At 43.0% G+C, this 23203-nt stretch overlaps 1 protein-coding gene across 4 annotated transcripts in view; it reads right to left on the bottom strand.

The window, feature by feature from the left end:
- Nucleotides 1-1276: 1276 nt before the first annotated feature.
- The window catches only part of LOC106564790 (son of sevenless homolog 1), a 74018-nt gene continuing 52091 nt past the window's right edge, over nt 1277-23203 (bottom strand). Inside the window, exons 11-24 of one of the 4 annotated variants that reach the window (XM_014131166.2) lie at nt 20593-20674; nt 16757-16879; nt 14323-14426; nt 13876-14098; nt 10154-10273; nt 8410-8572; nt 7992-8109; nt 7485-7657; nt 6792-6908; nt 6011-6064; nt 4907-5177; nt 4145-4189; nt 3221-3342; nt 1277-2960 (exon numbers count right to left, since the gene is read on the bottom strand). In XM_014131166.2, coding sequence (XP_013986641.1) covers nt 2382-2960; nt 3221-3342; nt 4145-4189; nt 4907-5177; nt 6011-6064; nt 6792-6908; nt 7485-7657; nt 7992-8109; nt 8410-8572; nt 10154-10273; nt 13876-14098; nt 14323-14426; nt 16757-16879; nt 20593-20674 — 2294 coding nt within the window. In that variant the 3' untranslated portion in view covers nt 1277-2381. The remainder of the gene's footprint in view (nt 2961-3220; nt 3343-4144; nt 4190-4906; nt 5178-6010; nt 6065-6791; nt 6909-7484; nt 7658-7991; nt 8110-8409; nt 8573-10153; nt 10274-13875; nt 14099-14322; nt 14427-16756; nt 16880-20592; nt 20675-23203) is intronic. The other 3 variants (XM_014131167.2, XM_014131168.2, XM_014131169.2) reach the window with 3 other exon arrangements.

The raw sequence follows: 23203 nt of genomic DNA, 5'->3' as shown, positions 1-23203 counted from the left end.
TGTGAATGCACGTTCTAGTCATTCGATTTCTATGATTCTCAAACTCCAGCCATTACATAGTGTATGGGCCAGAAAAATAACATGTTTTTGGAAGCAACTGACAGGATGACCCTATGGCACTTAGTCCGTTGGGAAGAAACCTGGGAGAATAGCCAAGAATGATTACAATGAGAACGACAAACCCAGGTTAATTACTTTAGGCTATTCATCATGTGTGCGTCCCAAACGGAATCTATATAGTGCACTACTTTTGACCAGGGTCCATAGGGCTCGTCAAAAGTAGTGCACTGTGTCTGGAATGGGGTGCCATTTGGGTGACTCACAGCCCACATTTTGACCCTAGGGAACAAACCATAGTATAACCTGAAGGTGGAACACTTGTACTTCTTCAAATTAACCAAATTGTTTGATTTCACATACATAAACTATTGCCACAGTCACAGGCTATTGTTCTCTTAATTAAAATGTGGTGTACTCAAGATGTACTGTAACTATATGACCATTCCATAGTGAGTTGGTAACATAGTGTGGTCTACCTGTGATTAAATGTATTGTATTCATGATCAAGCAAAATAAGGACAAAGACAATTCTTTGTGGCTAGTCATTCATATTTAGCCATCTAGGTAGCGCCAGAAATTCAACTGCATTTTGCTATGGCCCTTTTTGGATGCTTTAAAAATTGGGTTATATGGAACGTTTGCCTCTGGGGTGCACTTGAGTCACAGAAATATTTCCTGTGTAACTCGAACCGTGCCCAGAAATGACCTCATTGGACAGAAAGGGGCTTATCTCCTGACACCCATGAGCAAAATCATATTGTAGGCTAAAACTAAGGATTGTGTGGTTTCATGAGTTAAGAAATTGTAACGTGTGGCTCATTTGGTAGAGCACAGCGCTTGCAATGCCAAGGTTGTGGGTTCGAGTCCCACGGGGGACCAGTACGAAAAAGTATGAAAAACATATGCACTCACTACTGTAAAGTTGCTCTGGATAAGAGCGTCTGCTAAATGACTAAAATGTAAAAACCTTAAAATGAGTCTTGCATGTATGGGGCATATACACAAGCTGAAATTTGAGGTAAGCAACTAGCAACTACATTTCCATACAGACTCTTTATGACGTCACTGATCGAGTTATGTACTGGAGACCTTGCTCTATCAGCTTCAGTCATGTCAGATCAGTGACCACTTTGAAGGAAGGAACCATTAAACAAATATATTCTAACTGGGCCTTTGCATGCCAGCTCTTCACTAGTTTCATAGCGGACCTACTGCATAGAGTGGTAGAAACACTTTTATTCCCTTGTTTAAAGAAGTCAAATCGTAATTTTCTTTACATACTCATTGGCAGAAATGAATCAGAACATAAAAGTACTAACACGAACTTAAGAACAATCACTTCTTGTGTTTCTTGAAAAGTACCTCTTTGGTGTGGATGGGTACCTTAAATCGGGGTTTCCCAAACTCGGTCCTGGGCCCCCCACATTTAGTTTTTTTGCCCTAGCACTACACATCTGATTCAATTATCCAACTCATCATCAAGCTTTGATTATTTGAATCAGCTGTGTAGTGCTAGGGCAAAACAAAACAACATGCACCCAGGACCGAGGTTGGGAAACCCTGCCTTAAATCATGGTACTCTGGTCGATCTACTGGCACAACAAAAAAAACGCTCGCCTCGGACTGAGTCTCTACACAAAGCCTTAAACACCATCTAACAACATGATTTCCCAAGTCCCTTTTTCCATCTGAGTGAGGTGGATTGAACGACAGACATTTGTTATGGGGGAGTTGAATGGGTTTGCAACAGTGTGATAGCTTGAGTCCTCTCTGGTCCGTCTCTGGACAATATGGGCCACTTTAGTAGATGGTTTAGCCCACAGGGAGTTAAAACACTATTAAGTTTGTGGATTTCTCCTGGAGTCTGTTCAAACTGGGCTGCAGTCTTTATCGTTCCGTCATCCAGCGTGCGGTGGACTTGTGTGGGCCTGGTCCATGGTTTACTACGGTTTAAGCTGTATGTGCATGGGTAGGCCACCGAGCTCATAGACAAGTAATGCTGCAATCGATTCACTTAAAAAAAAAAAAAAAAAAATGAAATAAACATTGGACGATGACAAACGACATACTGTACATACAAACACACACAACAAAACAAACAAACAGTAAGATACCACCCCAAAAGGGTTTTTATAGGGAATCTCCAAATGGTCTGCACGAATGAGAAAGGACAATCATCTTTCGCTTAAGTATTTTTTTTTTTATAAGGGCACATGATTATTTTTCCAGGTAGCTAAGAACCTACACTGGTATTGTCTTTTTTTTCTTGTCCAAGTCTTTAGTGTTCAATATTCTCCCCAAGATCACATACACAAGTCTTTTTAAAAGGGGTTGGCATTCTCCAGCAGGGGCGGGCCGTCTCGATGCACTAGGGATGGGTATGACACCGACTCCCTTTTGTACGTTTTGGGGGGGAGCTTGGGGATGGCTTGGACAGCAGCGCTGCTGGTGCTCTGGCGGGGGGGCACAGGGGGGCCAGCTGCACCCCCCGGAGGGAGGAGGGCTGAGTCGCCGCAGCAGTCTGGGCCGCCGGGCCCCAGCAGTGGTAAGGGCGGGGAGGGCAGGTGCTTGCGCGGCCCCAGCGAGGGCGATGGAGTCGGGGGTGGTGGCGGGGTGAGCGGGCCGAACGGCGAGGGGGGGAAGAAGGTCTGGCTCAGCGTGGGTTCGCTGCTGCGGATGCGGCCCTGTGGGGGTGGCTGCAGGTGCAGGGGGCTGTTGGAGCTGGAGAAGACGTCCGGCGTTCTCACAGGCTCCCTCGGTGGCAGGGTGGGTGGGCTGTCAGGCGGCTCCGACACGGAGGTGCGCTCGGTTGAGAGCGAGTAGCGCGGCGAGTAGACCTTGGTGGTGGTGGGCTGCCGCGGGGGGATGGCGGGGGGGCTGTCCAAGTGCTTGGACATCATCTGGAATGTGAGAGACGTGCAGGTGGAAAAGGAGAAAGGAGGAGAAGCAGAAACGTTATGAAGAGTGTGGGAGAACGACTCGACAAACTCTCAAAATTGTCATCTAAATCTCTAGCAAATAACTGACAGCGCAACTTAGTTGTGTTTCATTGGATATTTAGCATTCCACATCTACACTCTTTAATCAATCAATTGAGAATCCTCCTAACGGTACAGTCTCAGAACAACTTTAGGTGGCAAACATGTCAAAATAGAGTCACCTTCGAAGGGGAAGATTCAGCGGGGGCGGATTCGGGGCGTCTGCGAGGGGGCACAGGTGGGGGGACGGTGGCGTCTTCAGTGCTCCTGTGGAGACTCACCATGGAGGAAACCGAGGAGGACCCTGGAATAGAAGGAAATCAGGAACTCAAATTAAGTCTTACAGGAAGACAGTAATTACACATATTTAACCCAAATTCCCCAAATTCATCCCATACAGGACTCTGCAACTCAGGGATGGGCAACTGAGTGTCTGGGGGTTCTCTCTTTTGCTTGGCACTTGACTGTTTCCTAGGTCTTTAATCAGACAATATCTCCAGACATTCAGGCCCATGAAGAATGGAGTAAAAACAAGGATTGAAAACACGTAAAATGAAAACATTTAGAATAGAGGATGAGGAATGGATGGGTAATAGACACTCTCCTTTCGGGAAGTGTATGCAAAACGACACCCCTAAAGTATTATGTCCGAGGCAATCACGTCGACCAACTTCAATAACTAACTACACACTACAGAGTGATATTGTACAAGGATGCTTAGAGTAAAACCTCACAGTGACAATGAATTTAGGACAGGAGAACAGGAGGAGGTGACACTGATCTAAGGTCAGTTTAGCTGGTTAGTAGCCTGGTTAGGGTCGGTGTTCAGAGAGAGGTAAACTGATCCTAGATCTGTACCCGTGGGCAACGTCTACTTGGAGCTACGAAACGCACACACAGACGACAGAGCGTTCGTTGCCATGGAGACGGACAGGTGCAACAGTGGGCGGAGATGGGAGCAATGAGGTGGATGTCAGTTGCATGCAGGTAGGGAGAGGCAAGTTGGCCTTGGGAGGGTCAGAATGAGTGAGAGATGTAGTTGCTTGGATGGGGTGTGGGGGGGACACTGACAACAGGTAGGCTGGCTTTGAGAGGGTCATACTAACGTGGGCCGTGTGGTAAAGAGACCGGGGCAAAGATGCTGTCGCAGTCTGGATGGAGGGAGAGGCCGGAGGAGAGAAAAGAGAAGAAAAAAGAGAAAAGGCCCTGAGAGGCGGAGAGACTGATTCGGATGGACCAGTTTCATTTCGGACCACTGGACCTATCACCCATTAACCCCTTTATGTATTCACTGTTCACAATTCTGAAAGGACTGTGGGCGTCATCACCCCCCACACACACGCCTTGTTACAACGGGGTTCTGAAAATGGGAAAGTTACTGATATAATGTGAGTTACAGGGTAATGTAAAATGGGTTAGTTCAGAGTTAGTATCTTTAGGGCAAGAGGTTGTGTTCCGTTGGCTGTGCTCAGAACCATATACTGTAAGTAAATTGGAATACTGGCATTATCCATGTCGGCGCCAAACATTTCACAGCGATAACACTCAATTGCACTCTGACTGGTCTTGCATGCATTCTTCCTTCCTCCCTTCCTTGGAGTATTCACTGATCTGACATGACTGGATTGGTGAAAGCTAAGAAGTGGAACACTTTGCATTCACCTAGCTAATTACTTACCTTAGCTCAGTGATTACTCCAAGGGGAGGAAGGAAGCATTTTGACCGTTTTCTTTAGATACCACCTTATATTCAAACTCTCAAACTGTGTTTAACTCTCAAACACTTTCTCTATAAGCTCTAGCTGCGCTCCCACCCGTCCTCCCCTCCCTTCTGCCGTGCTCCCCCGTCCGGCTCGAAGGACCACCTACTGGAGTGGAAGGGGCTGGAGGGGCCCTGGGGCGAGTCGAACACGCTGCCGATGTCTGTGGTGCTGGAGGTGGCCGAGGCTGGTGGCGGCGTGAGGGGCGTGCGCGGCGAGTTGGGCGCAGAGGCGGCGCTCTCCATCTCGCTGTCAGGGATGCGGCTGTAGCTGATCTTGCGCGGCTCGTTCTGCAGTGGCGTCGGGTGGCGCATGGTGCCCTGGCGCACCGAGGACGGGCGCACGCCGGGGGACTTGAGCGGGCAGTTGTACTTCTTGGGCTGGAAGGAGAAAGGGAGAGAGAGGGGGAGAAGAGAGGTGAAGGAGAGGTCAGGGCAACACTATAATGTCAGGGCTACTCAATTGCAGACCCTCAGCCCTCAAGTGCTGCTGGTTCTTTTCTATCTGGTAGTTAATTGATAAATTAATGTCGGAAGATTGGGGAACTATCTGGTTAGTGTGTTACCTATAGGTAACTGCCAAAATAAACACCAACATACATAAACCAACATAAAGTGTCTTAATAGGGCGTTGGGCCACCACAAGCCTCCAGAACAGCTTCAATATGCCTTGGCATAGATTCTACAAGTGTTTAGAACTTTATTGGAGGGATGTGACACCATTCTTCCACGAGAAATTCCATAATTTGCTGTTTTGTTGATGGTGGTGGAAACGCTGACTCAGGTGACGCTCCAGAATCTACCACAAGTGTTCAATTGGGTGAGATCTAGTGACACACACACACACACACACACACACACACACACACACACACACACACACACACACACACACACACACACACACACACACACACACACACACACACACACACACTTTAAACCCTCTATACACCTTGAGACACCTCTTTCAAAGTCACCAATCTCTTCTTCTAGCCATGGTAGCCAAAATGGGCAACAGGGCATTTTTATACATGACCCTAAGCATGATGGGATGTTAATTGCTTAATTAGCTCAGGAACACCTGTGCGGAAACAACTGTTTTCAATATACTTTATATCCTTCATTTACTTAAGTGTTTCCTTTATTTCGGCAGTTACATGTAATTGTTATAGGTATCAATTCTGCTGACAAATTGTCAGTCTTTTTTCTACCTTAATAATAGCAGGGGCGTTGCGTCCATAGAGGGCGCTCGGACGCCGCCCCACCTGGCAGCAATGAGATAAAAATGGATTTACAAAAATGTATATATTTATAAAATATTGTAATAATATCAAGTTTGTGTATATAAATTGCTGCATTTAGATTACAAATCAAGTTTTCAAAAAGAAAATGTGCTGCTGTAATCGGCAGCGTAGTTCCAGCATTCCAGAGAGCTTCTCAAGCCATCTCATTCAATGCAATTCAAAGCGATCCCTATACCCCTTACGGAACCTAAAAAAATGGTGCCAACAGAGGGCTGCCTCGCTTCTAGTCCTTAGAACATTTTACAAGCATTTCGCTACACCCGCAATAACATCTGCTAAACACGTGTATGTGACCAATACAATTTGATTATCATAGGATTTTAGCCACTCTTATTGAACCTATCCAAAGAGCCCCTGGTTTCAGTTATAACTCTGAACACCAGATGGCGACGATCTACAAAGCGCTGCACTTTTGTCAGGTATGAAGTGAGCGCTAACACAGAAGATGACACTGTCAAACGAGCCATGACGTTAGCTAAAACGAAACAAGTTTTTGCATGTTATTGTATTCCCTCATGCTTGTAAGTCTAAGTTGAACATTTGCAGTAGCGTATTTTTCATCTGAACTCAAGAAGATCCAATGTCATTCTAACAAATTTTTTAAATACAACAACTGATCAAACTGCATAGGGAGTCGGAGAGAGGACAATCACGTGAACCGTAAGACGGAGAGGAACAAGACACTTACAAATCGAGGCAATGACCGGGCATTCCGAGGCTCGATCTCCAGTGACTTGTTGAACAGATAGTCAGCAAACTCCTTCTCTGCCTTGTCCTCCATTGGATTGAGGTTTTCAAAGAACTTCTGTGTTACACAAAGGAGAGGGAGTCGTCAGAAAGATAGAAAGATCCATCGTGAAATATACATAGCTGTCCTAATGACGATAGACAAGGGTGTGGGTGATTGGGGACAATTGGATAAATGACCAAATAGTACACGTCAGGAGCTGAGTGGCAGTAACTCTCTACTAATTGGTGAATCCTACCTTCCACTTATGTCGAACTTTCACTTAGTCATGCATTGATGTCAATGAGACTAAAGTTGAAGCTAGGGATCACCATTAAAATGTATATCTAATCAAAAACAAATAGGTTGCTATGACTTGGCAAACTGTCAGAACTGTACATGGTAACTGTAGAGCTGAAATCGTGAAAAGGCTACAGGCCAATCATGTTTCATATTACTTCCTTGTGTTACTCAATATTTACACCCATTCATATTCCACGTAACTAAATGGTATTTGTGAAACGTTGATGGGTCGGATCATGCTGCAAAGCCGGAAGTATTACAATTTCTACAGAAATGTTGACTATGCAGGCTGGCCATATAGTGGGAATCGACTTCAATGGAACGTGTGACATCACTGTTTTCGCTCCTTACCCGGATATCGTTCTCCACCCGTAAGCAGTAAGGCTGGTTCTGGTACTGCTGGATCTCCCCGGTGATCTCGGCCACTTTCCGTCGCTTGCTGAAGTTGATCAGCTCCTTGCCATGCCTCTTCAGGAAGTCAGGGTTGCCTTCCTCCGTCTTCAGGATGTTCGTCAAATAGATCCCTGAGAAGAGAGAAAGAAAAGACATGAGAGAGCGGAGCGATGATGTCCATGGACTGGCACCGGTCCGTGGAATGTTGCTGGCCGGTCCCCGAGATGGTTAACCAACACTAGTTTTAATGTAAGTGGTCCTCCAAGGAGGAAAAACCTTAGCTTTGGATCGCATAGGACAGGATCAACTTCAATGTTCCCGAGGGGGAAATTGTCTTATACACACAGTACTGCTGTATACAAAAGAAAAAAAACTGTATATTACTTGTGAGTCCCTTACAAACGGGACCATAGCTTCCTGGTACTTGATATCAAAAAGGTTGAGAAACACTGCTCTAGAACATACCAAAGAAGGGGACACAGGGGGGGTTGATGGAGCGTAGTTTTGCCAAGTACTTCTTGTAGTGGTCCTCGCTCAGTTCGTGGGCCTCCTCCAGAATCTTCCGCTGTCGGCTTGGAATTTGCTGGAAAGGGGGCAAAAGTTCACAGTCAAAACAAGTGTATATATTTCGTCCTACAGATGCATCTCTATGGTACACAGAGGCACATTGTGTCATGATTCTATTGATAAGAAATCTGTCATTTTATGTTACCTCAACGTAGAGATGTACTAATTTCAATACTCATCAACACTAGGCACTTATTTGGTACCGCAATTTTCATTGGATTCATACAATGCCAGATAGTGTTATCACAGTGTCTTGGTACTATTTCCTAACACCACCAAAGAATCTTGCAGAAAGAACCCCTCTGGCTTTCCTCACCTCAAAGGTGTGGTCTAGCCGGTAGACGGGCGAGGAGTTCATGGCGCTGACCACCTCCAGCACGCCGTTGAAGTTGTTGAGCTCCTGGAACACCTGCAGGATCTCGATGATACGCGCCACCACCGCTGCCCGCTCTTCCAGGTTCTCCGTCTCTACGATACACCTGGTGTAGAACATAGTACATTGAAAACAAATGCCATTTAAACCCAGGGGCCAGGGCTGTGTTCATTAGGCACCAAACGGACAACTGACAAACATGGAGGGACTACCTGGATTTGTCCAACAAGAAACACACATTTTTGTTTTGAATTGCAAAACATTTTCTGCTGCAAGCCCTAATAAACATGACTCAGGTCTGCATAGTTCGGTCAATAACTTCCACAGCTGGCGTACGGTAAGTGGGGGAAAGAAAATAAGCACTGGTACATTTTAATGCTCCCAAATGTGTTTAATTAGTAACATCATATTGACCTGTTAGTCCTCATTTAGTAACATGGTGAGCTATTAAGTCAGTGTAAGGACACATTTCACTCAACCAATTCAGTGGCCCCTGAAAACTAATCAGGAAGTCTCTGGAGATATCAAGCCTGGTGTAATATCACATGTAAAATCAGACAGGGATTAGCAGCTCATACACAAAGAACAGTCCCAAATGTTTCCTTCCTTTTCCCCTTGAGAATCAACACAGGGAGGATAGAAGTAATCACAGCCTTATTTAGGGTGAAATTCTGCCACCTACATAAATGCATTCATAACATCTGTATGCAAAGGACATGACATAACTATACTGAACAAAAAATATAAAAAACGCAACATGCAACAATTTCAACGATTTTACAGAGTTACAGTTCATATAAGGAAATCAGTCAATTGAAACAAATTCATTAGGCCCTAATCTATGGATATGACATGAGTGGGCAGGGGCGCAGCCATGGTTGGGCCTGGGAGCCACTTGGGAGCCAAGCCCACTGTCTGGGGAGCCAGGCCCAGCCAATCAGAATGAGTTTCTCCCCACAAAAGGGCTTTATTACAGACAGAAATACTGCTCAGTTTCATCAGCTGTCAGACGATCCCGCAGGTGAAGAAGCCGGATGTGGAGGTCCTGGACTTTCGTGGTTACACGTGGTCTGCGGTTGTGAGGCCGGTTGGATATACTGACAAATTCTCTAAAATATCGTTGGACGTGGTTTATGGTAGAAAAATGAACATTAAATTCTCTGGCAACAGCTCTGGCGGACATTCCTGCAGTTAGCCTGCCAATTGCATGCTCCCTCAAAACTTGAGACATCTGTGGCATTGTGTTGTGTGACAAAACAGCACATTTTAGAGTGGCCTTCTATTGTCCCCATGCACAAGGTGCACCTGTGTAATGATCATGCTGTTTAATCAGCTTCTTGATATGCCACACCTGTCAGGTGGATGGATTATCTAGGCAAAGGAGAAATGCTCACGAACTGGGATGCAAACTCATTAGTGCACAACATTTGAGAAGAAAGCTTTTTGTGCTTATGGAACATTTCTGGGATCTTTTATTTCAGTTTGATGGGACCAACACTATACTTGTGTTTATATTTTTGTTCAGTATACATTGAGCTACATAACAACTACATAATTTACTTTATCATGCCATAAATTCATCATAGAAAATGCTTGGTCAACACTGCAAGTGTAAGGAGTATCATGGTCACATTTCACATGAGGACTGATTCTTTGTGCTGCCAAAAAACAAAATTGGCGCTCTTACTTTTCGAACCACAACGTGAGGTTGGTGGTGTGGCGGATCATGCGCAGAAGGTTGGGCGAGTTCAGCTCCTTGTCCTCCTTTGTCCACACGCTTCCCACCAGCTCTGACGGCTGCACCGCCCTGTAGATAGATATAGGTCAGAGAGAGATCAATAATGCTCCAGACAAAAGATGCAGGAGGAGATTACCATATACCCCAACTATTCAATGCCATTATCCAAAGCGACTTACAAAAAAATATATGCAGGCACTATACTGTACGTTTATGTGATCCCAGCAGGAATTGAAGCAACAACTTTAGTGTGGCTAGCACCATGCATTCACCATGTGAGCCACAGAGGACCACCATTATTAGTTATATGACAAACAAAACAAATCTGACTGTGTCAGTGGTTAGGTGCAAACTTCTACCGACTCCAGTCTTGGCAGCTAAGGGAGCTTTCTGTGCCAGCATTGCGGTAAGATTTTCAGACAATACCGGCGACCATTTTTGGGCCACCTAGCCGGTGTGTTTTGATCTCGTCCTAGGAAATGGAGTAAGGTAAATATTTGAATGTTTTTATTTGAACTTTATTTTAGAAGGTAGTCTGCACTGAGACCAAGGGTCTCTTTTCCAGGGGAGCACTGTGTACACAATACACATCAATATACACATTTAAAACTACACATGCATAAATAAGAGTTTTTTGTTTTATATATGCAAAACGCAAATACACAATCATAAACAGTTACATTTCTCAGCTAGTAGGTTTTCAATCAACACCCGAGCAGCACCAGAACATCCAGTTTTAATGAGATCTGTAAATTTTTCCAGCAGTGGGGCGCATTAAAACTAAAAGCGGATTTACCTAAGTCGGTGGAGACCCGAGGAACCTCAAGAGTTAACCAACCCTGTGAATGTGTTTTGTAACTCATGTTTTTATCCTTCAACAACAAAGTTAGGTAAATAAGAAGCTTGCATAGTAAACAAATAGGGAGCAATGAAGTGACCTATGGGGCATTAATGAGGACCAGCTCCTTCATGGACATTTCAATTGATATTCTTACAGTACATACATTGAGTTTTGAATTTTCCCCACTAACGGTTATGGTTAATATTGGGAGAGAGGAAGCTGATCATAGAGCTCCACCCAGGGGAAACTTCGCCCGGAGCGTGAGAAAGAGGTGAGGGGATAACCTTGGGTACGGCCCACCCTAGCTGTTCCCACAGGCCCAGCGATGTCAGAGGGGGAAGTGTGTCCCTGCGTCCCCTCTCTGGTGCTGCACGTTTGTGTGTGTGTGTGTGTGTGTGTGTGTGTGTGTGTGTGTGTGTGTGTGTGTGTGTGTGTGTGTGTGTGTGTGTGTGTGTGTAAGTATATGTGAGAAATTGTGCATGTGCGCATGTGTCCTCTATTGTACTAAACGACTACAATCGGAAAAAATGGGAAAACATAGAAACACGTTCAGACAAGAGGTGGATCCAAAGTGAAGACTGCATCAAGCGTGACGAATCATGAACTCAATTTTATTCACTCCCTGTGGCTCAGTTGGTAGAGCATGGTGTTTGCAACGCCAGCATGGTGTGTGCAACGCCAGGGTTGTGGGTTCGATTCCCACGGGGGGCCAGTACAAAAAAAACAAAAAATGCATGAAATGAAATGTATGCATTCACTACTGTAAGTCGCTCTGGATAAGAGTTTCTGCTAAATGACTAAAATGTAAATGTATAAAAAAAATGTATCACTTCGCTATAAGAACATCAATTGAAATGTCCATGAAGGAGTATCCAATTTGTAAGTCGCTCTGGATAAGAGCGTCTGCTAAATGATGTAAATGCATCTTCCAATGTAAGCGACCTCTTAGGAGGATCTGGGTGCAACTGCAAAGATATGAATCCTGAAAGAATATCCCAAACTACAGTTGTTCGTTTTTTAAAGTCCTATTACCACTGAGAACTTTCTAATTACATGAAATTATGTAACAAATAATTACCAGGTATTAAGGGGACTAAATAAAGTGGTACACCTCCACCCTTCATTCCCCACCTGGTATGAAGGCAACAAATACAGCACATTTGTGCCCCATTTCAGGAAGCTAGGCGTATGTCGCACGTCACAACTTCACAGGAGAGGCATTTGAACGTCTTTTACTTTTAATCAAAATGTGTTTTTGGGCAGAAATACCTTCTGGAACATGTGAACTTTCATGTGCCTTAATAGAAAATGTGTATTCCATCTGTAAATACTAATTCAATTGTTAAATTATGAGCCTAGTTGGTTTAGCCATGGAAAAAGACAGGAACCTTCCCGTTAGCCATGATTGGCTGAGATAATGGGTGGGCTGGACATGCCGGGAGATGAGTTTGGATTGGTCTGCCATGTAGCAGGCTTCTGTCTATAACGTGAACTCTTTAGTATGTGTTGATAGTCATTTCTACTGCACCTTTTTTGAAAGATATAACATTAGCTATTGAGAACTACAAAAGTTTTGCTACTTTTCTCAACAACATTGATGCCCTGAAATTAGCAGGCGCTCTCAAGAGATCAGTTGGAAAAAGTTGTGATGGGCTACTTTCTGCACACGCCACGGTCAGTGTGAACCGGAGTGACTTAACACAACGCTGGCCAAACAAGATGTAGCTACAAACAAAACGGAGTCTAGACAATAGTGACCCATCCACTTAGCTAGATGTGGCTGGGGGTGGATATGGCATTTCTTTCACATGGCCTATCAATTTAGACAAGTCTGTCTGGGTAAGCATCACCTAATAATGATAAAATATTGACACTATATTTTATCAGGACACTTTCTATGTTTGATATTGCTGATATGCAAGTAACCATTTCACAGTACCATTTACACCTTCTGTATCCTGTACATGTGACACATACATTTTCTGATTTTATTTGATATAGTGTGTTGTTTACCAGAGATGGTAATGTAAAGACAAACATGACCTGCACCAAAGTCAAGTTAGGATATAGGACAAGGACTAGATAAAGTGTATTTTTTCCTGGAGCTTTTACTTATTGTAGGCTACTACTTTTAGCACTTTTAGTCTTGAAATCCTTGGTTGTTTACTACACTACTCAGTCTGTTTAGCACATGGCCTCAAATGTGAATCCTTAAAGAGATGGGTTGGGCTAAGGCAAGTGCAAAACATGACAAATTAAATAAACAGAAATGATTTTGTTTTCAATAATAGTAGTAGTAGTAGTAGTAATAGTAATAATAATAATAATAATAATAATAATAATAATAATAATAAAAGAGCAACAGGCTTGTATCAGATTTAAAATTCAATACAATCAGTAAAATTACAAATTAAATAAAAAATAACCGTAAGGGTGTGTGAACGATGCTGAATGGGTGTAGACAAAGAAAAGCTCTCCAAGTAGGTGTACCAAAACATTCAAGGGCCATTTTCTCAAAAGTGGGGTTACAAGTTTACCAACTTTCAAAGCAGAATTACTTTCTCAATGTTCCTCAACTGGAGTGTATGATATCACATTTCTAGCTCTGAGTCTGTACTTTTATCCAATGTAAAAGACACCATTTCAAATTTTGCTACATAGGACCGAATCCAGGTGGTGGGTCGCATTTTTGCTCTAGGACAACACTTACACAGCTGATCCAAGTAATCAAGCCAGTGATAAATTGAGGTGCCTTAGTACTGGACAGGAACAAAAAGGAATGGAGTTAAAAAACACTGGCGTGGACGGCCATACGGTACTGTAGGCCTACCTGTAGAAGTCGGACTCGAGCAGTGTGAGCTGCCGGGCGATCTCAATGGGGTGGAGGGTCATGAGGTCAAACTGGTCTGTCTGGCCTGGCTTACTGAGGTGCCACTCGATGGGCGGTGGCGAGCTCTCGAATGTGATGTTGTGGCTGGGCCCGTTGGCCTGAGCCTGCTTCTTCCTCTGGATGATCTTGGTGATGGACTCCACCCACTTCTTCATGGCCTTGCCTGGGAGGGGTCACAGAGAGGAAGATTGTCACTCAGAGAAGAGGAGAAGAGAAAAAAAATACACTAAAGAAGAGGAGAAGAGAAAAAAATACACTAAATTAGAAGAAAATAGAATAGAAGAGACAAGAAAAGAGGAAAAGAAGAGGAGAAAATACAAGACAAAAAGAGAGGATATGCAACGAGAGGAGAAGAGAAAGTCCTTGCCCCGATTTATCCACACATACCTCGCACCAATGCAATGAACTCCTCCAGACGCTTGAGTAACTGGCAGTCCCGCTCAAAGTCATAGAAGTGGTGCTCCACCCAGTGGCGACATACATTCAGTACTCTGCAGGAAGAGAGAGTAGGTCAAAACCATTTAGATACCAGTTACAGACCAGCAAGAGACCACTAACTACAAATCCTGACCTAAAAACGAAATAAATCTGACCCTGGATTAGCAACTTAAACCAACTCCAGAGACTGGGAAAGCAATGAGTTGACTGATAAGAGACCAGAGAGCCACAGATTAATTGAGACCTACAAAGAGCTGGAAAAATATATGGCAGCTAGAAATGAAAACTGGATGTTCTTCAGAGATAGATGGGAAGGGTTGAGGGTAGCTGAAGGCTGGGACTAAAAACAAACAAAAAGATAACAAATGTAAAATATATTGTCAGTGAAATCTATGTAGTATGTATAACCTGAAGTGGAAGCCTAAGTATTGTTGTCCATTAGTTTACTCCAATTAGGGGAGGGGTGGTAGGGTTAGTGGAAAAGAATAAAGTAGTAAAATATATGCATAAAAAAATTCTATATATTTACAAAAAAATATTTACAATGCATTCGGAAAGTATTCAAACCCCTTGACTTTGTCCACAATTGTTTTTCACAGCAAAAACTGTTTTTTAGAAATGTTTGCACATTTATAAAAAATGGTAAACTGAAATATCTCATTTACATAGGTATTCAGACCCTTTCCTCAGTACTTTGTTGAAGCATCTTTGGCAGAAATTACAGCCTCGAGTCTTCTTGGGTATGACGCTACAAGCTTGGCACACCTGTATTTGGGGAGTTTCTCCCATTCTTCTCTGCAGATCCTCTCAAGCTCTGTCAGGTTGGATGGGGAGCGTCACTGCACAGCTATTTTCAAATCTCTCCAGAGATCTTCGATTGGGTTCAAGTCTGGTTTCTGGCTGGGCCACTCAAGGACATTCAGAGACTTGTCTGAAGTGACTCATGGGTTGTCTTGGCTGTGTGCTTAGGGTCGTTGTCCTGTAAGAAGGTGAAACTTCGCCCCAGTTTGAGGTCCTGAGCGCACTGGAGGAGGTTTTCATCAAGGATCTCTCTGTACTTTGCTCCGTTCATCTTTCCCTTGATCCTGGCTAATCTTCCGGTCCCTGCCGCTGAAAATGATCCCCACAGCATGATGCTGCCACCACCATGCTTCACTGTAGGGATGGTGCCAGGTTTCCTCCAGATGTAACGCTTGGCATTCAGGTCAAAGAGTTCAATTGTGGTTTGATCACGATTCTCATAGTCAGAGTCCTTTCGGTGCCTTTTGGCAAACTCTAAGCGGCTGTCAAGTGCTTTTTACTGAGGAGAGGCTTCCGTCTAGCCACTCCACCATAAAGGACAGATTGGTGGAGTGCTGCAGAGATGGTTGTCCTTCTGGAAGGTTCTCCCATCTCCACAGAGGAACTCTGGAGCACTGTCAGAGTGACCGTCCGGTTCTTGATCACCTCCCTGACCAAGGCCCTTCTCCCCCGATTGCTCAGTTTGGCTGGGCGGCCAGCTCTAAGAAGAGAGTCTTGGTGGTTCCAAACTTCCTCCATTTAAGAATGATGGAGGCCACTGTGTTCTTGGGGACCTTCAATGCTACAGAAATGTTTTAGTACCCTTCCCCAAATCTGTGCCTCGACACAATCCTGTCTCTGAGCTCTGCAGACAATTCTTTCAACCTCATGGCTTGGTTTTTGCTCTGACATTTACTGTCAACTGTGGAACCTTATATAGACAAGTGTGTGCCTTTCAAAATCATGTCCAATCAATTGAATTTACTACAAGTGGACTTTAAATCACTTAAATGTTGTAGAAACATCTCAAGGATGATCAATGGAAACATGGTGCACCTGAGCTCAATTTCATGTCTCATAGCAAAGGCTATGAATACTTATGTAAATAAGGTATGTGTTTTTTATATTTAACAAATTTGCAAAAAAAATCAAATAAACTGTTCTCGCTTTGTCATTATGGGGTATCGTGTAAATTGATGAGGATAAAAAAAATAACATTTTAGAATAAGGCTGTAATGTAACAAAATGTGGGGGGAAAAAAATCAGGGGGTCTGAATATTTCCCGGATGCACTGTATATAAAAAGAAACGAAAAAAAGTGCATGCTTCTGTTTCAACCCAGCATTGAAACAGTTTGAAACCTTTCTCTGCTAATCAGGACCGACTACCCTCCATGTGGCACCATAAGTATCACAAGAAAACCAGGATGTTCTGTTGACCCCTAGGTCATGTTCATTAGGCACCAAAATGAAAGAAAACAGACAGGGGCTACCTCGACTTGTCCAATAAGAATTTTTTAGCTGTCAAATGTTTTTTTGTTACAGTCCGTAATGAATACAACCTCTGGAATTAGGTGTGGTAAATTGGGAGGGGTGGAGAAGTACCGGAGTTGGACTGGCTGGACAAACTCCTTGCGAAATCGTTTGAGTTCGGCGCTGAGAGGTTGGTCTCCGTTCTCTATGGCCATCTGGTCTGCCTCTGTGGGCTTTGGCTCGGGGATTTCAAACCTGGAAGGTTCCGGAAAACAAAATCACAACTGAGAAGACACAGCAGTGTGGAATCTGGGAGACACCTTTAACCAGACAGTAGATGGTGATTGCAATACACTAGATGGCAACAATAAAAGATTGGTATAATTCAAAATGCTTGAACACCTAGGTATGTTTCTACCAGGGCTGACGCCATTTAGTCGACTGTTCGATTGTTTGGTCGATAGGCTGTTGGTCAGCCGAGAGTTTTTGAGCGGAGCAGTCGCAAATATATATATTTTTTTCATGGCATACAAGACACCTGTCTGATTCACGCATGTCTTAGTGGAATTTGCAGAGGCCGCGGAGATCCAAGAAGAAGGGGAGTGTGGTTAAGATGCACAATGTCTCTCTCCCGACATTTCGCGCGCAATCCCCCATTACATATATCATCAGCAGAGTAGTACATTTACTGTTAATTCTCATAATTTCTAATCTATAATGTTTGTTTGGTTACAGTCATTTCTGTTAATGGATTCAATATATCATTAGTACAGTTGTTTACCGTTCTCATCGTTGGAGTGGACAACTTGTTTTGTTTGCACAGCTCCTACATTTGTGAGAAAAAATGTCTGATAGTCTTAACTCACCACCACTAATGTTTTTATTTTATTTTACCTTTATTTAACTCGGCAAGTCAATTAAGAACAAATTCTTATTTACAATGACGGCCTACCCCAGCCAAACCCGGATGACGCCGGGTCAATTGTGCGCCGCCCTATGGGACTCCCAATCACAGCCGGATGTGATGCAGCCTGGATTCGAACCAGGGACTGCAGTGACGCCTCTTGCACCAAGATGCAGTGCCTTAGACCGCTGCGCCTCTCTAGTTGTGGAGCTTCTCAAAGTAATTTATTCTTCACCTCAAACAGCGAGTAAAAAGGTGTGTTTTTTTACTGATCATGACAATGGTTCCTCAACATATTTGAAAAATATTTCCAGCTCTCTCCCTTTCGATCGAACCACTCAGCATGAAAGGAAAAAATTTAATGTTCTGATCCAGTGCAAACATCATAAAATACCTAATTACTTATCCCTTGCACAAATAGCCTACAGCTGTGTCTGTCTGTCCCGAGTTCACTGGTGCAGGAAACTCTGAGGGCCCAGAATATTTTATAAAATGTTGCAAGTTTGCTAGCGCGAGCTTTGGGCCCGGATCCAGTTGATAGCCTAGTTCAGGTATTCCCAAACTGGGGTACGCAATGTCGTCGGGGGTACGCCATATAAAAATGTGATTTACATGTATTTTTTATAATAATAAATGTTTTTTTTCTTTCTCACACATTTTTCAAATAGTCCATTTATATTTTCCAATGGGGCTATACATTTGGGTGAAGTTTTTTTTCCTCGCCTGAGTAGCCTTGTTTCACTGCCAAAAATAAAATGACACCATCTAGTGTTCAGCGAAATAACAACAATGTCAAATACAGGTAGCCTAGTCAAATAATTAACATCCAATCACATTAACCGTTACACTCTCGCGGGAATTCCACTAACGGTCCGTATGTAGCCAAATGTAGCTGCTGCTCATGTTGGCATCTGTACTGATGGCGCAAAAGCCATGACAGGGAGACATAGTGGAGTGGTAAAGCGCGTGCAAGCAGTTGCTCCCAACGCCAATTGGGTCCACTGCAGCATCCACCGAGAGGCTCTTGCTGCCAAGGGAATGCCTGACAGCTGGAAAGACGTTTTGGACACTACAGTGAAAATGGTTAACTTTGTTAAAGCAAGGCTCCTGAACTCGTGTATTTTCTGCACTATGCAATGATATGGGCAACGACCATGTAACGCTTTTACAGGGGACAAAGTATTGACTCGTTTTTTTTTTTTTTTTAATTGAGAGACGAGCTTTAAGTTCTTTACTGACCATCATTTTCACTTGTCTGACCGCTTGCATGATGACGAGTTTCTCACACGACTGGCCTATACGGGTGATGTTTTTTCTTTCCTGAATGATCTGAATCTAGGATTACAGGGACTCTCCGCAACTATATTCAATGTGCGGGCCAAAATTGAGGCTATGATTAAGATGTTGGAGCTTTTCTCAGTCTGCATTAACAAGGACAACACACAGGTCTTCCCATCATTGTATGATTTTTTGTGTGCAAATTAACTCAAGCTTACAGACAATGTCAAATGTGATATAGAGAAGCACCTGAGTGAGTTGGGTGTGCAATTATGCAAGTACTTTCCCGAAACGGATGACACAAACAACTGGATTCGTTATCCCGTTCATGCCCTGCCTCCAGTCCACTTACCGACATCTGAACAAGAGAGCGTTCATCGAAATTGCAACAAGCGGTTCTGTGAAAATTGTATTTAAATCAGAAGCCACTGCCAGATTTCTGGATTGGGCTGCGCTCAGAGTATCCTGCCTTGGCAAATCGCGCTGTTAAGACACTGACGCCCTTTGCAACCACGTACCTATGTAAGAGTGGATTCTCGGCCCTCACTAGCATGAAAACTAAATACAGGCACAGACTGTGTTTGGAAAATTATTGAAGACAGACTCTCCAATACAACCCAACATTGCAGAGTTATGTGCATCCTTTCAAGCACACCCTACTCATTAACCTGTGGTGAGTTATTCACAACTTTCGATGAACAAATAAGGTTTTATATGTAAGATTAAATAAATAGCAACATTATTGATTATTATTATTATTATTAGTGCTCTGGACCTATAAAAGCTCTCTGTCACTTCCCACGAGCCGGGTTGTGATAATTTCACACTCATTCTTATGTTTAATAAATTGATTGTATAGTGTGTGTGTGGCAGGCTTACAATGGCAAAAAACAACATTTGAGAGTGCGCTGACCCTGGTGCTAGAGGGGGTAGGCAGCTAGAGGTTGAATGTTTGAAGGGGTACGGGACTATAAAAAGTTTGGAAAACACTGCCCTAGTTGATACAATGTTTCAAGTTCGATGCAGACAGGCCATTATAGGATATACATATTATTTTTAAAATCACGATATTTTCTACCTGCAGGCTGCAATGTTAATATTTGTTGGCTTTATGTAGGCAATTTTTTTACAGAGTTGGCAATGGCAATATAAGTTACTTTTAGATTTGTTTTATATCAATTTAGATAGATGAACCACATGGCAAAGATTTTGAGATACGAAGACTTTATTATAAATGAAACTGTTAATTGATAACCCTAACTGGCACGCAGAACGGTAGAAATGGTAACATAAATTGGCACTCCAAATGGATAAGGTTGCCGACACCTGCTGTAGCCTATTATCTGCGAAGGCCAGCAGCAGAGGGAGGAGGGTGGCACAGTTCTCTCTCTCTCTCTCTCTCTCTGTGTACTTAAAGCATCAGACAAGCTACATATAGCTGATTTGATTTAAAATGGAAAAATACACGTTTAAAAATGTAGACCAATCGATTGGTCGAAAGAACAGACAACTCTGTTGACCAAGATTTATTTTAGTCAGGGACAGCCCTAGTTTCTATAAATGGATATAGGAATATATAGTCCATGACAAATACATCTCTGTCTTTGTCAGAACAAAGGTCAGAGTCAACGAGCACGGAAAAATATCTTGTTGACTGAAAACATTTTCCGAAGTGTAAGGCAATGTATCTGATGTTGAAAAATATGATACAATATTAGACAAAGGCGGTTCTTCATAGAATAATAACAGTGGAGCCCAAATCGTAGAATGGCATCAACATTCTCACCTCTCCATAAGAAGACCCAGCAGCTCCTGAGGTTTGCAGAAGGACCTGTAGGTTGTTAGAAATGTTCGGACAAAATTTGGATCTGCAAGAAGGGAAAAACAATGGGATTGTCAGCCATTTTGTTATTAATCAATCCCAGCAGTGTGCAAGTATCTATTTTTCTTTCATGACTTTCAGTGATCACGTATGAAATTTGCTACTGTTTGCCAGCTAGATATCTTATAACTATTAAGTTAACAGTCTAAGCTATGCTAACCAATGTCATGTGTATTATTAGGTACGAAACGGACTGAAACATGGAGGACAACTTGACTTGCCCAATAAGAAAAATGTCAAACATTCCCTAGTGAACATGACCCAGGTCTGTGTGTATATTACGAGTGCGGATGCTGTGGTTATGCGGGTCTTGGAGTGGGAGCTACAGGGCACCTAGCAAGGGCTAGATCTTCTGCAGTCCGAACAGGATCGTTAGCTACTGGTTCACATGATGGATCTGTCCAAGCCCTTTCGCCGGGTCTGGCTGGGGTTGGTCTGGCTGGGGCGGGCAGTGGGGGGGGAACAATAGCTGCCTCAGTGTGGATTTACAAACAATCGGCCTGGAACCATTTCAGCCAGGAAACAGACGCTGCTCTGACGCACGCAACTGCCACTCCACCACACACACGCTTAAAAATAGATTACCCGCCTGCCCTTCCCACCACCGACATACACACTGCAGTGTTTCTCCTAGGCTTTGGCCACAAATACAAGTATACTGTAGGACAAGTCAACAACATTACTTGGGTATGACTCAACAGAATATGAACTTATAAAAAGTTAGATATTCACTGGGCAGTTACTTTAATGTTAACTTCCTGCAATTTAACCCCTTTTTTGCCTTGGCTTATGTTGTGTTCTTATGCTATCTGAGTGACTCAAACTTTAAAACAAAATTCATTTTAGATTCTCACTGACAGTTTAGTTTTTATTCTGGTGGTGGTTAGTTCTCAAAGATGATCTTATTAAAAAAATATACAGCTCCATTATCTTTTCTACATACTTTACATCTGGATTGAATCATTTAAGTTTACACTGAACCCGTTTTACCATCCCAAACCTTATTTTGTAATTTATTTCACACACACAAGTCAAAAGTGTGGACACCTACTCATTTAAGGGTTTTTCTTTATTTTTACTATGTTCTATATTGTAGAACAATAGTGAAGACATCAAAACTATGAAATAACACATATGGAATTATGTTGTAACCAAAAGTGTTAAACAAATCAAAATATATTTTATATATGAGATTATTCAAAGTAGCCACCCTTTGCCTTGACGACAGCTTTCCACACTCTTGGCATTCTCTCAACCAGCTTCATGAGGTAGTCACCTGGAATGAATTTCAACTAACAGGTGTTCCTTGTTAATAGTTTACTTGTGGAATTGTTTTCCTTCTTAATGCATTTGAGCCAATCAGTTGTGTTGTGACAAAGTAGGGGTGGTATACAGAAGATAGCCCTATGTGGTAAAATACAAACAAATCAAACTTTGTCACATGCGCCAAATACAACAAGTGTAGACTTTATCGTGAAATGCTTACGTACAAGCCCTTAACCAACAGTGCAGTTCAAGAAGAGTTTAGTTTATTTGTAAAAGTAAAAAATAAATAAAGTAACACAATAACAAGGCTATATACAGGGGGTACCGGTACAGAGTCAGTGTGCGGGGGTACAAGTTAGTTGAGGTAATTTGTACATGTACAGTTGAAGTCGGAAGTTTACATACACCTTAGCCAAATACATTTAAACTCAGTTTTTCACAATTCCTGACATTTCATCCTAGTAAAAATACCCTGTCTTAGGTCAAGTTAGGATCACCACTTTATTTTAAGAATGTGAAATGTCAGAATAATAGTAGAGAGAATTATTTCTTTCAGCTTTTATTTCTTTCATCACATTCCCAGTGGGTCAGAAGTTTACATACACTCAATTAGTATTTGGTACCATTGCCTTTAAATTGTTTAACTTGGGTGAAACGTTTTGGGTAGCCTTCCACAAGCTTCTCACAATAAGTTGGGTGAATTTTGGCCCATTCCTCGTGACAGAGCTGGTGTAACTGAGTCAGGTTTGTAGGCCTCCTTGCTCGCACATGCTTTTTCAGCTCTGCCCACAAATTTTCTATAGGATTGAGATCAGGGCTTTGTGTTGGTCACTCCAATACTTTGACTTTGTTGTCCTTAAGCCATTTTGCCACAACTTTAGAAGTATGCTTGGGGTCATTGTCCATTTGGAAGACCCATTTGCGACCAAGCTTTAACTTCCTGATTGATGTCTTGAGATGTTGCTTCAATATATCCACATAATTTTCCTCCCTCATGATGCCATCTATTTTGTGAAGTACACCAGTCCCTCCTGCAGCAAAGTACCCCCACAACATGACGCTTCCACCCCCGTGCTTCACGGTTGGGATGGTGTTCTTCGGCTTGCAAGCCTCCCCCTTTTTCCTCCAAACATAACGATGGACATTATGGTCAAACAGTTCTATTTTTGTTTCATCAGACTAGAGGACATTTCTCCAAAAAGTACGATCTTTGTCCCGATGTGCAGTTGCAAACCGTAGTCTGGCTTTT

This window comes from Salmo salar, chromosome ssa12, assembly GCF_905237065.1.
Source record: "Salmo salar chromosome ssa12, Ssal_v3.1, whole genome shotgun sequence".
NCBI classification, from domain to species: Eukaryota; Metazoa; Chordata; class Actinopteri; order Salmoniformes; family Salmonidae; genus Salmo; species Salmo salar.
The sequence above is the reverse complement of the archived record's forward strand: the minus strand, read 5'-3'. Positions and strand labels throughout refer to the sequence as shown.